The 20,108-nt window shown below is 42.4% G+C and overlaps 1 protein-coding gene across 1 annotated transcript in view; it reads left to right on the top strand.

The window, feature by feature from the left end:
• Positions 1-20,108, top strand: part of LRRK1 (leucine rich repeat kinase 1) — an 80,025-nt gene that overhangs the window by 20,930 nt on the left and 38,987 nt on the right. The window contains exons 4-11 of the mRNA XM_009289467.2: positions 2,122-2,301; positions 2,925-3,073; positions 11,874-12,100; positions 12,634-12,761; positions 13,024-13,187; positions 13,894-14,031; positions 17,746-17,858; positions 18,993-19,069. Coding sequence (XP_009287742.1) covers positions 2,122-2,301; positions 2,925-3,073; positions 11,874-12,100; positions 12,634-12,761; positions 13,024-13,187; positions 13,894-14,031; positions 17,746-17,858; positions 18,993-19,069 — 1,176 coding nt within the window. The remainder of the gene's footprint in view (positions 1-2,121; positions 2,302-2,924; positions 3,074-11,873; positions 12,101-12,633; positions 12,762-13,023; positions 13,188-13,893; positions 14,032-17,745; positions 17,859-18,992; positions 19,070-20,108) is intronic.

Here is a 20,108-nt window from a genome sequence, read left to right as displayed (position 1 = left end):
AAGATGCCATTTAGACAATTCATTCCCATCAGCCCTCACAGCTGGGTAACGTCCCAGACCCCACAGAGAAATTAAGGGATTTTCAGGAAACAGCATCATCCCACTCTGCTGATCCAGCAGACACAGTGGTGCTGGGAGTGAGAGTGCAGCATGACTGTCTGGCGAGTAATAGTTTAGGTGCACAGCTGGCAGCATGCTCTATGCCTTCTTGTTGGCATTTTGATTTGACTTTCAGGGGAATTCCTTGTTTAGAATCATCATTATATTTTAGATACATTTTATTTTTAAAATTATTTTATAGCAGAACAGAGACTTTTGTAGACCCGGACACAATTCTTAAGGCAGCTGTGAGCGTTACTCTGAGTCAGGACCGGGAACTTGTGTTTGAGTCCCCTGTTGCTCTCTTAGTGTACTGTGGGCATGGCAGCTGCTTCTCACTGGGACCCTCTATGGATTCAGGGTCTGGCGGTCTTGCACAGCAGCCAGGGCGAATCGCTGTCTTGGCCTCAGACACTGCAGTAACCGCTAGGCCTCTGCAATATTTGACCTGAATATAGCTCTAGCTCCTCACTGGAGCTATATACTTGCCAGTGACCTCAATGAGAACGGGAATAACCTGTTGGGAAACCTGCTTATTTGATGTTCTTAAACTGTTAGAGCACTAATAAGCAAAAGAAATGTTCCAGTTTGGGGGATGCAATTAAACGTAATATTTCCTTCAGCCAGAAAGGAGCCTGACAATGTTTTGTAACTTAGTAGCAAAAATTAAATTATATTAATGTAATACTCTCAGTAATGAAAAGTGACTTATGTAGTTTCTGGAAACTTAGCTCCGTTTAGAACTGACCAAATTACCTTAAACTCTTGCTTCGGGGTGTCAGGGGAGGTGCTCTATACAAACAGCAGCTTTCAGAAGTTTTTATGCAGGACTTTCCATTTGTTTCCCTGGGAAGTTACATAGAAACCAATCACAGGGCTTAGGAATAAATTGCATGAATTTGCAATTTGGCTAATGCACTGCAGTGATTCTCTCTGGCTCAGTGTGAACTTCTTGTGGCTTACAGCTGAAGTGGAGCCCATTTTTTGCAGCATGAGGGTGAGTGATTTAGTCAAGTTTTTAAGAATGCAAAGGACAATGTAATTTCCACATGGAGAAACTGCAAAAAAAAAAGTTGACATGTAAACTTGGGCTTGTGGACGTTTCTGTAAGCATTTCAAAGGCGATGTGAATTTATAAAGTGAAGGGAGGTGATACTGTGAATCAGGGAAGATTTGAGGACTGCTTACTGTTAGCAGAAATAATCCTGTCATGGGCATTTAGTTACATGCGCAGAATTATGCACACCTAGAGGAAAGCAGTGTTCTACAGGCAAAACATTAATTCAGCAGAAAAAGCAGTTTGGGGATGACAAAAACATTAGCAAATTCATGCAGAAATCAGAACATGGTATTTTAGTTTTTAGCCTTAAATGACATTTGTCTAACTTCACTATGAATTGATAGTAAAGAATTCACCCAAAATGAAATATTTCAAGGGGAAATGAAATTTTTTGTGGGAGACTTTAGGCTGCAGTGAAAACAAACTAAAACAATTATTTTGTGTTGTCTGAAACATTTATTACTAGCATCCACTAGCATGAAAAGTCAGCTGTTTTTTCCCATTCTTTGTATCCCCTCTCATGAACTTGGAAGAAGTGGCCTATCGTGGATGTTTGGATCTAATGTTTGTTGGATCAGGCCTGTTGTCTCTGGATGCAAAGACAGTCCTGGTCATCCCTTGCCATCTCTGCTTGGGATTTGATGTTTGATTTTTCTACTGGTAGCCTAGCAGGCATCCTCAGAACCTTCCACTGTTGCTAGCTTATGCATGCTTAGATCAGAGACACGTCAAAAAAGTTTGCCCGTTAGCTGGGTAGGTAATGAAGAACAGTTAAGCAAAGCTGAAAAGTTTGTGCCTGACCAGCTTAGGGGTCTTCTGTAACACAGTTTTGCAGTGCCGTCTGCTCCTTTGTCCTCAGGGGCTTTGCCCTATATCCTTGGCATAGCCATTATTTGTGGATGACTCTTGCACATCACAGCCCGGTGGCATCAACTAAGTCAAATGCCATATCTTTTCAGTAGGTCCTAGTACTTGCCAACAACTCCTGAACTGGATGCTGGCCATAGCCTGCCAGCAGGGACATTTGGACATAGTAAAACTCCTAATTCGTGCATACAGTGCTGACCCAGAGAGCTGTGCAGTCAGGAAGAATGAGTTTCCAGTTCTTATACGGTTGCCCCTGTACGCTGCTATAAAGGCAGGTATGTATTTGCATGCTTCAAAACTTTGCCCCTTTTCTGCAATGTCTTTTAAAGAATGAGCTGAGTTGTTCCCCTCTAGGAAGGTACCACTGTGGACTGGCTTGCCTGGAATTGTTGTGGATTTCCAGTGAGGTAAATTACAGTAAAATTGGCTCTGCATCTTTTGACTTAGCCAAATTTAAGTCAGGGCCTTCCTAAGTTAGATTACTGTAACTGCTGAGAGGCTGAACTTTCCTCTTCAAACTCCTAGGGAAAAGATCCTTCAAAAATAGAAACCTTGCAAGTAAAAGCATTATTGTTGTGGACACTCTGGCACACATGCTTGATTTAGGCTGAATAATTTACACTTCAAAGCACTGCTGTGTGTATAGTTTAATAAGACAGGGAAAAAAGAGAAAAAAGAAAGAGCCTGGGCCAGTGCTTTTACATAGTGTCTTTGCTGTCTCAATTTGACCAAACTAAATCCTGTCACTGGAGGAAACAGTCTTTATACAGTTCAGTTCTCTTTTTGTACACCCCATGGTTTTTTTCAGAAGTGGTTGTTTCCCAGGATTTCTGTTCAGCTCCTTGTTGGTTCATTTACATGAAAAGAAGAGAGCAGACAATCTGTCTTTTCTCTAAAGGGAATGAAGATGTAGCTGTGTTTTTATTACGGAATGGAGCTTTCTTTTGTTCCTACATCCTGATGGACAGTCCTGAATCCAGCAAACACCTTCTGAGGAAGTATTTCATTGAGACGAGCCCACTACCAGGTAGTGCTCCAGCAAAAACAGTAAGTAGCCATTTAGCTGTCTGAAAAGACGTTCTTTTAAAGGAGCATCATGTTAATAATTGATATTTGTCTTTGCGTACCATGTGGCTGGTGATTCTTCTTCTCAGCTAAGAACCTTGTGGTTTGCTACCCATTTAGAGAACAAGCTGTGAAAGTGGCTTTCGTGCCAGTGCTGAATTGCAAGGTGTAAAACATGAGGCATCATTGTGCAAGACGCTGTGTGCAGCAGCTTCCACTTGGCAATTTTAACATCAGCATGTGAACCAGGCATATGCTGTGGAAAGGAAACACTGACTTTGTGCTCAAAGTCTTCCAGAGAAATAAGCGCTACCACAGGCTTCCTCTGTGATGCCAGGATAATCACTTCATTTAGGTTTCTATTGTGCATTCTGGTTGAAGGTAATGCCACAAGCTCTGTGCTGTCCCGGAGTGTTAGCACGGCACAGAGCTGAGCGTGTAAACCCTTCTCTTCCCCTGCGTCTGATAGCTCAGATACAGCATGTACTAATAGGCTCATGTGGCTTTTTGTTAATATGGAGCATGAGTAGAGCAAGCTTACATCTGCTCAAAATGTCTTCCCTACTTCAGATCCTCATTAGTAAAAGATGGCTGGTAGCATTTACTGTCCCTCGCTCAGGACAGATCTGGCTCTCTGGAGCAGCATGGAGAAATCGTGTGTGATCAGATCATATTAGTTTAACTGCACTTGCCCCACAGAAATGGTTTTTGATGTGACACAGAGGCCAACAAAAAGCAATTGAAGCCTTTTTAGGTTGGCAAGAACTCTGTTCACTACTTAGCCTTTTGACAATTTTGGTAATTCATTTGCATCACTATTTCTTCCACTGTAAAATGGGGAGATTTAAACTCCTCACATCTCACAGCTGTTGGAAGGCTTAATACATGATGATGATGATGATGATGCTTTGAGATCTACAGATGAGTGGCATTGTTTTCATGGAGGGTATTATTACATTTCATGATTATCCCATATCTTTGTATAACGAGGCTATATTCTTCGTTCTCTTAATCTGTATTATCCAAGTCTCCTTTATTCAGAACTGAAACATGTCTCACAGCACACACTGTTACTGCTTTATAGGGAAGCATGTAGTATTTCGTATTATTTCTACTGTTATCCAGCAAGTTAGTTATCAGGCATTTTTTGTTTTTCCCCTCAATATGTAGATTAACAAACATTGAATAGGAGCATTGGAGCCCTGAGCTTTCAATAGTTACAATTTTCATCAGGTCATAAAAATTGTGCAGTGAAAAATTGTGAAGGATATTTTTCAATCAAGGTTCTGTCTCCGTGAATCCCATTGCCAGTTGAGTATCTGTTTGCTCAGCTCGTAACATTGCAGGGTGTTGATTCTGCTTTGGTGGTCAGTAAAAATAAGTAGAGAGGTTTTCGTAGTGTTACAAACTTCTCCATTCTCTGTTTTCCTACCAAAACCCTGTCTTGCTGGATTTCCAATGATACTGTGAATGGTAGGGACTACAGTCCACATATGTGAGCTTGACTTCATTAGGTTCAATCAGCAGATTTAGAGCCCTCCCTGGGGGATTCTTAATTTTGTTGACAGGTAAGCAAGAGGAAGCTAAATCCTAGATGTTGCTGGATAAGTGTTGATAAAACTACATGCCTTTTAGGAGGAAAAAAATTCAACTAACTGGATAATTCAGCTTGAATAAACTTGGAATAAATGTTTGAATCACAGGGAAGAGGTCTGTTTTCCATGTGAACTTGCTGGCAATATTTAACGTAGCTGCTGTAAAAATGACTCAGCTTTGCTGTTGTCACACCCTGAGCAAAGAAGAGAGCAGTCTTAAAACATCAGCTAATTGCGAAAAGGGCCTGGGTTAAAAAAAAAGAAAAAGAAAAAACAAAAAAAACAGACCCAGAAACTTGCTTGATTCTTTCCTAGATGTTGCTGGATAAGTGTTGATAAAACTACATGCCTTTTAGGAGGAAAAAAATTCAACTAACTGGATAATTCAGCTTGAATAAACTTGGAATAAATGTTTGAATCACAGGGAAGAGGTCTGTTTTCCATGTGAACTTGCTGGCAATATTTAACGTAGCTGCTGTAAAAATGACTCAGCTTTGCTGTTGTCACACCCTGAGCAAAGAAGAGAGCAGTCTTAAAACATCAGCTAATTGCCAGAAGGGCCTGGGTTAAAAAAAAAGAAAAAGAAAAAACAAAAAAAACAGACCCAGAAACTTGACCTTGATTCTTCTAGTAGCTGTTTATTTTTAATATGTTTGCTTATTGAATGCTTTCTTTTTGAATTCATTTTGGCAGACTGGGCCAAATTCAGGAAGATTTGTCCTAGTTTGTCTGCAGAGCTCTGGTCTCTGGGAATTGATAGTCACACAACCTGATAATTTTTTAAAACACGACTTCATGGCAGCTGCAAACAAGCTACCTCAGTGCTTTCTTCATCTCGTAGGGTTCACGAATGTAAGTCTGCTTGTGTAAGTACTGTGATGCATTTTGCATTGGGAGGAAGCAAAAAAGGATTGTGTGGAGACTGTGATGTGTATGGCAGCCAGCTGGATGTCAAAAAGTCCCTCCTCTTGGACAGGGCAGGGCAGACGGAGCCCTCATCATTTCAGAATGAGCCCAGAACTTCAAAAGGGTTTGTCCCATCTGTGCTATCTCTGAGTGAAAACACTGCAGTTGACCTCCAATTGATTTCACAGTAGTGAATGCTACCAGCTATGCATAAAATGTGATTGGAGAGCTTGGTTTAGCTGCCACACCTTCCAGGCAGCCATTGCACTGTGCAGTGCTGCCCTTTCTGAGACAAGACGAGTTACATCTCATTTTTCTAATATCTGTTTCTCCTTTTTTTTTTTTTCCTGGCATAAATGTATCCCCACAGCAAACCACTGTCTTGCTAGAGAGAGGAAGTGCTCCATTTTTACAGGAACAGGTAACAAATGCCAAAAAGACCCCCTGCAGTAAAGTGGCTGGGCACAGATTCCAGACTTTGATAAGTGTAGTCAGCATGGAGATACATGTCACTTTCCAGTGGGTGCAGTGTGAGATATATTTATTTTTCCCATTACAGACCAGAAAAGAGTTTAAACTGCTGCATTTTCCCTAGGAAATGTTTTGCCAAGAATTTCATACACAAGCATACAAATGTATGTGTATGTGTGTCATCCTCCTCTGATTTCTTTATCCACTGCCTGACTAATCTCAGTTACATCACCATTGGTAAAGAAATCTGCAGCAGTTCCACTCAAGATTCACAGCAGCATTATTGATGGAGGAATTAGATCACCATCCTCAGAATATCCTGTCTATGGCAAGAGCGAGGTTCTGTTGGGGCACGGCACGTCATTTAGGAGAAATGCACAACAGCCTTTTTTAATCACCTTACCAAACAGTCTCAGATCTAAGTAAATATTTTTTGTATTTATAGTTCATTGTTTGCCCAAGAGCAGTGGGATTTCTTGCTTCTGCACAATTTCCAGTCCCTTGCCTTCCTCAGTGCATCCCCTGGCATCTTCTACTGCAGTAGAAGATTTCCATTTAGTTTTCAGGACTCATATTGAGAAATTCTTTCCTTGGCAGAAGAGGGGAGTCTACAGAGGTTTTCCTTGCCCTTCTGAAGAGCAGTAAGCCACCCAGAGTCAGGCTGTGCCCAGGAGCTAACAGCCTCTGAACACCGTCCCTTTCATATGAGCACAGAGCTCACCAGCTGGTGCCAAATGGAGAAGGTTGAGCTGATCACTGGCTCTGCGAGTTCAGCATCATAGACCTTCGGCATCAAAGAAATGGGCTTTTCTGGGAAGACAGTGGAGAAAACTAAGTATGAGTTGGGGAGGAAATCCCCTCTCTTTGTGGCATTGCTGTCAGGCTTTCTTTCACTTAATTACTTTTTCACCACAGAGTGCTGAGCCAAGTAAATCCCTAAGGTAACTCCACTGATGCCAGGTTACTAGCACCAAGGTGAATTTGGTCCACTGTCTCTAAGTCACATTAAGGGCCTTGGCCGATCCTCCAGTTTGCAGCACTCAGGTAGAAGAGACACTGTCAGTCCTTGGCTCTGGATGGGGAGGAGGACTGAGTGCAAGGCACTTACTGCTGAGATTCAAAAAGCTGCCTAGGAGATGGGACACCTAGCCCGCAGTGTTCATAGCAGGTGTTGGATTTCACAATCTTGTCTGTGGTTTTAGAAGTCACTATCTGAATTCTGCAGGTATCTGTCTATCACATTAAATACCCTGAGGCCATGGCTCTGCATTTTTGAGGTAAATGATACACAGCAATCTAAATGCAAAATAGAGATGAGTATCAGTCTGAAATGAGAAGCAGCAGAGACACGTGGTCCTGCTTGCACCCGCTAAAAGCAGGCTATAGATCTTACTATTACTGCATTGGTCGGTGTACTCAAGGACAAGTACTTTTTTGTACTGTAAAGAGCATCATCTTGAAACAGCAGGAACTGAGGGAGGGGATAAGCACCATCAGTTCTTTTTTCTGATTTTTTTTTTTTTAATTGCAGCTTTGTTGGGTCCAGTTTAATTAAGCAGGAAGAGAAAAGAGGGAGTTGGAGTCTGTAGTGCATTTTTATTCCTGGCTCCCCCAGGAGAAAGGGAGATGTTACTCTCCCATCATATGGACAGGCAAACAGAGTCTGGGTAGCCTGAGACAGTGACTGGTGTTGCACAGGAAATCTGGGGCTCTGGAGTCTGAATTCAGGATCTCAACCACAAGAGCCTGCTGTCTTCTGTGAGGAGGAAACCAAATGACCAAGCCAGGTCTCCAGGCCTTCATTCCCATCACTGCCAGAATTTCAAAGCCCTGTATGGTTATTTGCATCCTCTGTGTGACTGAAGGACTTGTGGATAGCCTTTTGCATGGAATATTTGCCCAGATTTTTAGCTGCAATTCTCAATTTTCTTGCTTCTGTTTGTTTAGGTAAAATATATGAATAGTTCAAGGGGTCAGATACTCTGGTCATGGATGCATATCTTAGGAAAGGTGCTATGGAGCATCCCACGTTAGATCAAATGCTAAAAGGTGTTTAAAAAAAAGCCAGGAAAATTTTCCTTTCCTGTTTTCTTTTCGAGCCACGGTGCGGATCCCGTGCATCCACAGCCATCATGGCGATACCATTGCCAAAGGAGAAAGTGCCAGGATGCCACCACTTCCATCTTGGTGTACTATTGAAAGTTGTCCTGAGCTTCCGGGGTAAATCTCCTCTGGACGGCATCTTTGTTACGTGTCCCACCCAATGCAGTGCTAGTCTTTGGTGATCATAATATACATAGGATAATAATTAACAGCTTGCGATATCAGTGCTGAGGCCACCTTTGAATGTAATGTCACTGTTTTCCTTGTTGCAGAGTGAAAAGTAACTTTAGTCTCACAGCCAGATCTTCATCCCAGATCGGTCTACCACCTCGGTAGCATGGGGTCAGTACAAAGCTGCTTCAGCCACTGCCAGAGATCTCCATGAAGGGCGTTGCTGTTCCCCTCTATTGGCAGATGGCAAGCTGTAAAGTGAAATAGAGGAAAGAGTATGGCTGATCTCCATGGCTTCATCTTTGAGGTTTAGACTCCCTCTGAGCAAGGTCTTTGTGATGGTTACATCACAGGAGATAATTGATGGGTCTGATAGACAGGCTGAGACGAATCCACCTTTCTGTAACCCTCAGTGCTGTGTTAGCAGTTCCATACCCCATGTCTTGACAACGATATGGGTAAGCAGGAAGTCCCTTCCTTACTAGCAGTTAATTTTTAAGACCATAGACATGTTGTCTGGAACTGCTGCCTAAAAGCTTGGATTTTCCCCTATTCATTCTGATTGAACCCCTCTTCCCCCATTTTGGCTGAGTCTCAGCATAGCTTTTGGAAAAAATTGGCATTCCTGGAAAGAAGGGATCAGGACAGACTATGCATTGCCAGCCAAGGTTAGTTGTTAAAATGGCTGATTCCCTGTTTCTCACATATCTAGGCAGACTGTGCTTGTATTATACTTTCAGTAGCTGGATCTTTGTCTAGCCTGAAGAGGCCATCCCTATTAAAAATCTGCATGAAGCACGAGTAGCTGGGGATCAGGCCCTTTCTTAACTCTTTCCTAGGCCAGGGGATTTGTGGTATGTGGTTTTGCTAATGCAGAACATGCGATTTTACTCAGCACTGTTAGGTAGGAGGGTGATGTTTCTGTTTCTGTATGAGCAGAAGTCATGGTGTAGATTTAATTGTCCTGACATAAAAAGGCTTTTGCTGGCATCACTGTAAACCACAATATGGTATAAATGACATCAGTAAGAGAATTTCATTGCTGACTAAGTTGTATTTCTATCAGGGGCAATTTTAGCTTATCTAGGATGGAGCTGCAGTGGTGCTGCCCTCCTCTCCCCAGCCATGCACTCCTCCCTCCTCTTGCATCAGTACCATTGTAAGTCATTTTTTGGTGACCTCATCTGGGAGCTAAACCAGCTGAAAATTCTCTCTCTAAAATAAAAAGTAATAATATTATAAGACAGGGCAGTGCCCTGAAAGTGCATGTAAGTAGCCAGACAGACATCAATCCTACTTGAGGTTTTTGTTTGTAGCGTAGAGCTGGTTTCCTGCATTATCTGGATTTAGGGATCTGGCTCCTGTTATGAGCTCCTGGGGCAATTCAAGGAACCAGAAAAAAATAATCAAGTGTCCCAACATAAATGTGCTCTTCCCCAGTGAGGTTTCCTCATGCTGGGAAGATCTTCCAGTCCCGTAGCATCAGTACCACATCCCTACATCTCTCCTGAAGTATGGGGTAGCTGGGAATGGAAAAGGGAATCTGACCTGTGTGTTTATACTCTCTATTACCATAACTCAGGACTGATTGCTGTCCAGTGATGTAAACAGCTCTTGGGCTGTTACAAGTGAGAGAAAATTACAGAAAACTACATACAGAATTTAAAACAAGAGTTTGTAAGCAGGAGGCTGTTAAATATACAGACTTGGAAAATCTAACAGTAAAGCAGAATATGTTTAGTGCCAGTGTGAAAGCTTTGCAGTGTAACTCCCGTTAGGTACCATACCTTTTGCAGTAGCAGTGGATACTCTGCTTAATTTGCTTTCCTGTGGCTGCTGGCTTGCTGTGTTTTATATGGATGGCCGTGTGGTATGACGGTGAATGTAGCTTTAGACAAACAGCTTGTGCTCTCTGCCTTGGTTTCCCCAGTGATACAATGGGCATGATATTTCCATTCGTATTTGCAGGGCTGTCCTGAGGCTTCACTAGTGAACATTTGAAAAGCACTGTGTCTACACTAAGTATGACTACTGTCAATTTATAAAAAGTGCAACATTTGTGCTTACCCTTTATTCCATTCTCCTAGACATTTGAACTGTGTGATCTACATTACTTGGAGCTCTGAGTCTCAAATAAGCATTTGAGATAGACCTTTGTTTCTCTTTTCTTTCTCTCCCTTCCCAAAATATATTCCTTTTAATTTTAAATTTGGGGTTAAAAGTCTTAAGAGCTAAATACTGGGAATTGGAAAGCAAATTAAATTTGCTGTCGGGTCCTTGCTGCCTCCTGGTGGAGAATTAACTATCACTTCATTGAGGCTGTCTTTGGGATGAGTTATGTCAAAAACACTGAGCTTATGAAAACGTTTTGGGACTGACATTTTAAAAATGTGTATTTTGGAACATAGATCTCATTGGAGCACAATGAGGTGATCTTGAAAATGAAGCCTTGGGTTGTTTACTTGCATTGATGACTGTTATGTGTTCGTGTTTTCTTCTGTCTAAGCTGGAGCCTGAAATAAGTAGTTATGCCTTTCACAACAACTTCTGTTTTTTTTCCAAAAGAGGATGAAACAACTTCCTCGTCTTACTGTCAAAAGCAGCAGAACATTGTCTAGAAAAGAGGCAACTGCCAAAATCGTGTCTCTCAGATACTAAAATGTCTTCCTAAATGATACTGAGCAAATTTCTAGTACTTCACAAGAGGGTGTTTGCCTTTCCTTGCCTTTCTCAGATGTTCCTCTGCAAAACCTAAAACTTCCCCAGAACCGTTTGGCTGCTTGTTGTTGGAAGGTTTCAGATGGAAGAGCAGTGCCTGGGCATATATTAATTATTCCAGCAACAGGCCTCCTCATAAGAAGTCATTACTACACTCAGCAGATCTGTCCCTGTCCTCTCTACAGATGCAGAAGCAATGATCCACAAGCGTTTCAGAGGTCAACTGCTCCTCAGGGGTTTCTCTGGACCTGCCTGGCCTCTGTTGGTGTTCAAAGTCCCTTGGAGATCTGAGCAGTGATGTAGGCCATGTCCAAGAGACAGAGTGGGGTTCGGGCTGCAGAGTCTGGATTTAAGATGGGTTTCCATGATCTGTCCATATCATGCTGCTAGCATAGGGTGTGAATGCATCTTGCGGGGCAGGGAGCCCAGCCCCATGGAAACTCACTGCACATTGTTGGATGAACAAACCGTTAGAGGCTGTCCAGCTCTCGGATGAGAGTGCTAGTTTCAGGCAAGGGCAGCTCACCCTTTGTGGGGCACACTGGAGCTGGTGTATGGACAGGCGAAGAAGTCCAAGTCCCCTGCTTGCACTTGCTCGTGGTCTTTGGAGTGAGATCAAGGAGCAGCTATATGGTGGGGACTGCTGATATCCAGGTATGATTTCATCTCTGAGTCAGTTTAATTCCTAGAAGCAGATTGGAAAGTGAGCAAAATGTTTATGGTCTGTGCTCTGAACTGCCAGATTCCCAGTGGTGTAACACAGGCTGAGAGCAATTGGGATTTTACTAACGTGGTTTTCTCTTCTTTGACATATGCAGGCTTTGTGTGTGAACTGGTCAAACCTCAAACTGCCCTGGGTAGATCTGGACTGGCTGATTGATATCTCCTGTCAGATAACTGAGCTTGATCTCTCTGCCAACTGCCTGGTCTCCCTTCCATCCGTGATCCCATGGGGCCTCATAAACCTCAGGAAGCTCAGCCTGGCTGACAATCAGCTGACGGAGTTACCCAGCGTACAGTCATCTGACGAAATTATATGTACAAGGTGTGTGCGCTGGATGCCTACAGCAAACTGAACCCATACAGAGAGCAGGTGCAAATGAGTCAGTTGTGCTTGTGTGAAACTGCATAAGTGAAGAGCATGTGCAGGAGCTTCTTGGTTTATTTTCTGTTTGCTGCGAGGTTTAACTTAAGATTTGCTCTTTTGCGTTCTCAGTGTTTCCAAGTTAGTTATCAGGACAATTGTAGGGACTTTTATTCCTGTATTGTCTCATGTTGTTTCTGCTTTTCTCCAGTTCTGGTGAGCCCCACTCCTCTAAGTCTAAGCCCTGAGCTGACTCAGATTGACATTTGCTGGCTCGTATCAATTATCTGATCTGCTGTCTATCCAGACCACTTCTGTCTGCTCCCTGGAAGGGTTAATTTTCCAAATAGGGTTTTTTGCTTTGCCTTGTGAGAGCGCATTCCAGCTGCTTTCATTCAAACCTAAAGCTATCCTGGTAAAATAGATGTCTATGGCAACAGGAGTCTTTGCTAGCATTTTATTGATGCCTGACTGAGTATCTTCTGTACTCACAGGTTACTCGAGGTCGACGTGTCCAGCAACAGGCTCTCTACTCTCCCTTCTGGATTCCTACATCTTAAAAACCTTAAAAAACTCATTGCTGCTAAAAATTACATGGAGAAGTTATTTGATGAGGAAAACAGTACGTACAATCCAGTGTTACACTTGCATTTCAAGGCCTGATTCGTAAGAGAGAAGCCCAAACTGTTACAATAATGACTTAAAGCCAGTATTAGCTAGAGATGCTTAGCATCTCTCAGTCCTTTGTCCAAAGTACATGAAAAGGCCTGGTTATTTCATCACTCATGAAATCCTTAGGCTCTTATCTAGCAAGCATTCGGCATCTTGCTGGATCAGACTGCTGTCATGCTTACACCAAGTCCATAATGTTTCATGTTTTCTAGCAACTAATTGGATTGGCTTAAGGAAGCTGCAGGAGTTTGACATCTCTGACAACAGGTTGGTGGAACTTCCAACGGTTTTTCTATACTGCTTCAAGTCCCTAAACATACTGAATGTTTCCAGAAATCAGCTGAAAGTGTTTCCAGATCCCTGGGCCTGCCCCTTGGTAAGTCGAACTGCTCTGACAGTCAGAGGCTGAAAAAGCTGTTGAAACAATGCAAAAAATACACTGTGATGCTTAAAAAGCTGTCAGACGTCTTAGGCTAAAAGGCTCTTCTGTTTCTGTACGAGTGCCCCTGCCTGATTTGGTTTATGGGTCTCAGATCAAGTCTTTCTGAGGTTCTACCCTGTTCTCACCATGTTGATGGCATTGGTGGAAAACTTCTAGAAACATGTCTTATATGTATGTATTCATTTTCTCCATAGCTCATATGAGCAGAAGTATTGTTAGGATCATTTTACAGAACACCCAGCCTTCAGTCAAAGTTAACTTTGCCCAAACCCATGGCTAACTAGGGCATCTATATCCACCTATCACTGTGACTTTATTCCTCATTATTACAGGGATAGCAGGAGAACAGTATACTTCGGTGAACTGTTTGTATATGGTTGAAAAGCAAATGGGGATAATTTTCAAAATAACTTTTGGAATACTTTTTGCCCACCAAAGAATTTGCCCGTCAATTAAGTGAGTGCATCTCCTCAGCAAATCCTATGTGCCTACATGCACAATAATTTATCTAGATCAGAATATCTAAAGAGATCACCTAGAATGAATTTATTAATGCCTTAAACATGTGACAGCTGATCTACCTCATTATTTAAAGAGATGATTACTACTCTGTGGGTGTTTTTTCTTTTATGTTTTCCAGAAAAGTTGTAAAGCATCTAGAAACTCACTGGAATTCCTACCTGACGCATTGACTATTTTCTGGAAAAATCACCTCAGAGAAGTGGATTTTTCTGAGAACTCACTAAAAGAAGTTCCACCAGGACTCTTCCAGCTTGAAGTAAGTGTCATTTCTTCCTACTTCACAGTATTTCTCTTAATACCTACTCAGACCTCGAAGCCATAGCAGTGGCTGCCTGGTTAAGGTAGGAGACTACCTGCTGTTTTGAGTTGATGAACACAGCAATTGCACAGAGCCTCTGAGCAGCCCATAACCTCCTGAATGACTACATTCAGGCCCTCATCCAGAGTGATATGGTATCTAGCTTTTGACACAGGTCTTCTGAGAACTCTTTGGATGTCTGTGGTCTTCAGATTTTGGGAACGCAGTTTGGAAGACAACCACTGCATTGTAGCTGCAAGCTCCAACCATAGACGTACTCAAGTGTGCTCACAAATAATTGTGTTTTTTCTTAATCTGGCACACCAGTGTTGTGTAATTCAGGATTAGTCTTTCTTTGCTGAAAATAGCATGTTTGAATGCCCTAAACAATGCTAGTTGGCATCTCTCTTGTCTTTAAGCTTGTGCAGATTAAATAATTCTTGCCAGTGGACATCAGAGATCCATAATTTTACTTCAAAATTCTTCAGAATTTGTGGCTTCACATGATTTCGACGTGAAACGAAGCAGAACTTGGGGGTTTCCTCCAAGCTTCCCTTCCAGATTGTGAAACTCAGGGTCAAGGAGATAGAAACAGAGGTAAATCTTTGTGCAGAAGTTTCATGATTTTCACCACTCTTTGGGAAGGATGCTGAAGTGATGGTTCATATCCATGTCCAGTTTGGACTTCAGGAGTCTGCTGCAAAGGTGCCTCTTTCTCCTGCCTGGAAGAAGAGTGCTGAGGGTTGTTTGCTCCCTCAGTTGTTTTTAATGATCCCTGCAGATTTGGCTTTGCTTTCTGGTAACCATTTGGTTTCAATTGGCATTTCTCCTGAAATAGAATGAATCCTATGGACTATTGTCTCTGAAACTTGTTTTTTCTGAATGCATTAAAAATAAGCGCAGTGGGTGGGAGCTGCCATGACAGATATTAAACACTAGATGGTGCTTCAAGGGCACGTTTCTTTGGGTGCCGCTGCTTAGAGGCTGCAGAGGGACGTGAAGGCACCAGTACAGGGCATCAAAGAAGACCTCAGTGCAATCTCTGCTGACGGTCTGTCTTCAAAGTTAGTGAGCTGTGGCTGCCTTAAATAATGCCAGTTCTTATCCATATCTCTTCAGCCTTACCTTCATAAAAGAAATAAATAGCAGGTATTTTCAGTCCCCCAAGGGCCAGAGTGTGGTGAGCACACTTTCACTAGAAGGTGAAAGCCCATGCCTAGATCAGCCCTGGCTTGGGCTACTCCTTGGTTGTAGAGTTTGTGTCAGTGAATAGGGCTGCACGCATGCTCCAGCCCTCTCCAGAAGCAGATGTGGAAGGAGGAGAAATGGGCAGTTAATGTGTTCCTACACATAATGTGCTGAGCAGCAGTGAACTGTCTTCTGCCTGGGAAAAGCTGAAAGCAGGGGAGGCACTATGACTTGAAAGCATGTCTCTGACCTCGGCTGGTGGGACATGTGTTTATCACTGGCCTTTGCTTGGTTTGTGGAGGGGTCTTAAGACTAGGACCACCTCACAGTCACTAATATGATGTATATACTAGAAATGTGGTGCTAAGGGAAGCAGAGGCCTTCTCAGCTTTTCTGTCTGTTGCCTTGTAAAGGAACCAACTGTACATGGTCCAAACCATGTCTAGAGTAGTTTGCTTCTCTTGAGGAGACCTGACCCTCTCTGGGTGGAAGTATTCAGGTAAGACTGGTCAGCTTTTCCACATCACAAGCTGACTGAGACAGCCTAATCTGGATGCTGCAGTTTCTTCCCTCTGGTATAACGTAATGCACCAGAGCCCTTTTTGCATGCTGCGGCAGTAGGTTTGAAGGAATTTGTCTGCTGCTGCCATTGTCTCACTTCTGGAGGCATCCATTCTCTTCCTGAAAGGCAGCAAAAATTGAGAAGTTAGAGATGAGAGAGAAGAGGCAATTGCAAAACAAGGACTAGTGATCTCCAGAATTACAGTAATGAAGAGCCACAGCCAGTTGAAAGTCACTAATTTTCCCCCTACGGAGCAGGCACATAAGCACTGCATGTAATCTCACCAGGCTCTCAGCTCTCCTGGAGAGTGGCCTTTGTCAGCGTTTGTGGGGGACATGTAACACGGATACAGTTGACTGAAAATGAAGCACCCCAGCTAGACCACACAGAACAAAGTTTGTGCTAATTCTGGAACGCGTAGCCTCCCTTTCCTCCCGCCCCCTGCTCAGGGATATTTCAGGGGAGAAGTTTGAAGCATTGTCATTGAACAGCCCCATGCTGATACTTGGAGAGAGCTTGACACCAGGCGCCAAGGGAGGACTGGGTCTTCCTTCCAATGGGAGGTTCGAGCCAGTGGAAGACTAATGATGGTAAAAACACTGGCTGTCAAGACTCGAGTGGCAGGGAGGGTTTTATAGTTTGCAGGGTTTTCCAAACCTTTCCTCTAGTGGTTCACTCTGCGTATCTGACTTTACCTTCCCCAAGTCCCACCAAGGCCCAGTGCTGCCCCCCTCTTATCACTAGAGGGAGCGTTTTGCATGATAATTGCCATTCCAGCAACTGCTGGTTGTCCATCGCTTATGTCACATGGATACTTCATATTTATCCAATCTGAGAAAAGGGGAGGAAGGCCAACAGACTGGCTTCATGAGACGTTGTTAATCTTGCTTGATGAAAAGGGGCATAAACCTTTTATATTATGTGGAGCTATAAAAAAACATTTAACGCACTTGAAGCTGAAGTCTCTGCTGGTAAAACATGATTTCCATGGGGTATGATTCATTAATACTGCTGTACTTGTGGCACGCGATAATTCAGCTGACATTCTGCTTATCTCAGTTTTCATGAGTGGGCTTGCAGAATAAACCTGGTTGGAAACTCTACATAGAAGATGGTTTTCAGTGGAAAATTGGATTTTCAACCAAATGAAAATGATCATTTGAGCCTTGACATTATTTTTAAGGGCAGATGGAAGAGCATAAACTTTACAAATCTAAATGAGAACTGCATTTTTTTCTTTTATATTTCAGTTAAATTTAAAGGAGAGCTTGTGTTTAACCTTATTCATGGTATTTGCAGCTGAGTCCTGTCTGTATGGTGTTAACTGTACAAATCAGCTTCACTTCTTGTTTTTAAAATTTCTGTCTCTGTTGTGAGGAAAAAAAAGTAGATAGGTAACTTGTATAAATCTTGGAAAGTTAATATAAATCCTTTCCATTTTAATAGGCATGCAATAACAAAGCAATTAAAAATTTTCCTTGTGTGAAATAGTTCCCATTTTGCACATTGATGTTATGCATATACAACAGGTGTAAACCCCCTCTGACACTAGCTTGCACACACATATAAGACTTCTCATCCATATGTGGCATACTGTGTAGGTAAATCATACTGTTCTTTTCCATTTGGAAAGGTTTTCTCACTAAAAGTAAAATGTCCTCTTATATGGGTTGTTTCCAGTTGAATCTGTCAGCAGGTAGACTAATGATCTCCGAGAACTGACAGTGGTGTTGCTTCGTGCAGGAAATATACTTGCTGGAGACAAAAAGGAAATGTTTGCATGCTAAGCAGCATGGACAGGATGTTCTGATGAATAAGATGTACTTTCTTCATGTTTCTGTTACTTAATAGCCACGCTAAAAAACCTCTTTCTGTGTGTTTGATGGACTCTGTCTTCTAACTCTAGGCTATTCCTCTTTTAGGCTTTGGTGTCCCTGAAGCTGCTGGGAAATCAGTTAGTTACATTGCCTTCACAAGATAAGTGGAATTGCAAACAACTTAAATCACTGGATCTTTCAAAAAACCAACTTGGGAAGTAAGTGTTTCTTTCAAATTTTGTCTGAGAAAACAAAAGCTGAAGAAATAATAGCAAACCCGATCCCTCGTGTAATACAAAGGGTGTCAGTAGTGAATTAATTACCTGCATAGAAGGCATTGATATCCACATACCATGTCTCTAAGTATATTGTGTGTCTGTGACAGTGATGAATTATCCTTTACTGATTCTTTGGGCATTTAGCACACTGTATCATTTATTAAGTGGATAGATAACTGAAAATGGCAGTTTAATTTCAGAGCATGTAGAAATTTTTTTAACCCAGTGTGTGGTTCATGACTACAAATGCTAGTTTGTGGGGAGCATATCTTAACCATAAACCATCTGGGTGGACTGTAGTTTGTAGTTAGCATGGGAGTATTGTTTTGGAAAAAATGAAAAATCTTTGGTTTTTAAATGAAAGTGTAACCAGCTGCAAGTTCATAGAGAAGGCTGACGTTAATAAGGTCATCCAATAAAAGAGTGATGTTCTTCTATTTAGAAATTACAATAGGGATGTTTAACATAGAGAGTTAAAGGTCCCTTATCTTCTCCAGAACTGAATTGTGTCATACTTCTATCTTCTCATTTGGGTGCCTGACCAGCAAATTTTCTGGCGTCGTTATGAGTTGCTGTGTCAATTGCAAAAGATGAATTATTGTTTTTTGAATGTCTCAGTGCATTTCCAGAGTCATGTTGTTGGGTCATCTTGTCAGAGACTCTCTGGTGAAAGCAGGGAATGGCAGCAGGTCGGTTCTCCAGCGCTTCTCATGAAGCTTGTTCAATTTGCTGTTTGACAGCCTACTTAACCTTGACACCCATAAAGCTGGGGGTCAAGTGCTCTCACCCTGGGAGCTGAAAGCACTGCCTTGCAGAGGTCTGTTAATTTGCCAGAAGAAAACCATTGGGCCTGGACAAGTGTTGGTGGAGTCTAGCTCTGTGATTGCACAGCAGGTTTCAATCCCATCTCTCAAAAGCAGAGAGGAACCCGTAAGAGCTGTGCTGTGAATCGCACGGCCTTGAGTGGGGCCAAACTGCACCACTTAGTGTCCTGGGCATGCAGCTCCAGCACAGTTCTCAACTGCCGCATCCAAGCTCTTTTCTCCACATGTCACCATTTTGTTTTGCCCGCAGGAGTGACGAGGGATTTAAAACAAAGCGGATTCCCTTTTTCACCACGAAGAGTAGGGTGCGCTGTGGCCCAGAGGCAGGTAAGGTACACAGCAGTGCAAATGCGGGGAGGCAAGTGCTGAGAATGCCAGGTGAGCTGTGAGGCAGCAGGAATCTGTGGAGTTTGGCTGGAGGGAAATCAGTGTAAATTCATCTGCAATTTTAAGTGCACCAGCATTTAAATTAAGAGGAAATATGTTTAGATAAAATGTTTCTAGAGAAATGGTGCAGCTGGTTGGTACCATCAATATAGAAAGATGAAGAATGAGTGAAACCTGTTTCTTTCACTGAGCTTTTTTTCTTTTCATAAAGGTTATTCTTTTTAGCCAGAGTACTAACTGATATGTTGAAGGGAAATTAACCCATAATTAGTCTTACTACTCTTAGGTGGAAATATGTTTAGATAAAATGTTTCTAGAGAAATGGTGCAGCTGGTTGGTACCATCAATATAGAAAGATGAAGAATGAGTGAAACCTGTTTCTTTCACTGAGCTTTTTTTCTTTTCATAAAGGTTATTCTTTTTAGCCAGAGTACTAACTGATATGTTGAAGGGAAATTAACCCATAATTAGTCTTACTACTCTTAGGATTGTTTCTGTTGCTGAATTTGTAAATTGCATGTTTTCCCCTGTCTCTGTGATTTGTACCCACAGTTTGGGGCAGAGCAGAAAAGATGATGTTCTGGATCAATGCACGTGAAATCCCAGAGAGAACAAAGGAGTATCTGAAGATAATTGCACTGCTTCCTGCTCTCTGTGGGATTCATCTGCATTTCTTTTTGTTTGTTTGTTTTATTTTAAAGCACTTGGAAAACTTTCTCATTCTCGGCTGCCTGAAGAATGGCTTGCTCTAAAGTGTTCTTTGCAAATCTCAGAATAGAGCTGGCGTCTTCATGACGCACATCTGAGCAGCCCTCAGCTGCTTGCGGGAGGGAGAGGCCCTCCTGCAGCAAATGCTTTCCTCAGTTCCCCTGAAAATTGTGCATGATCTCAGGTCAACATGAATAGGTAAAATTGGTAAATGCACCAAGTACAGCCATAGATAGGTTAGGGGACTGGAGGGGGGAAACCCCCGACGCCC

Source organism: Aptenodytes forsteri, unplaced genomic scaffold (assembly GCF_000699145.1).
Source record: "Aptenodytes forsteri isolate BGI_AS27 unplaced genomic scaffold, ASM69914v1 Scaffold605, whole genome shotgun sequence".
In the NCBI taxonomy this organism is placed as follows: Eukaryota; Metazoa; Chordata; class Aves; order Sphenisciformes; family Spheniscidae; genus Aptenodytes; species Aptenodytes forsteri.
The sequence above is the reverse complement of the archived record's forward strand: the minus strand, read 5'-3'. Positions and strand labels throughout refer to the sequence as shown.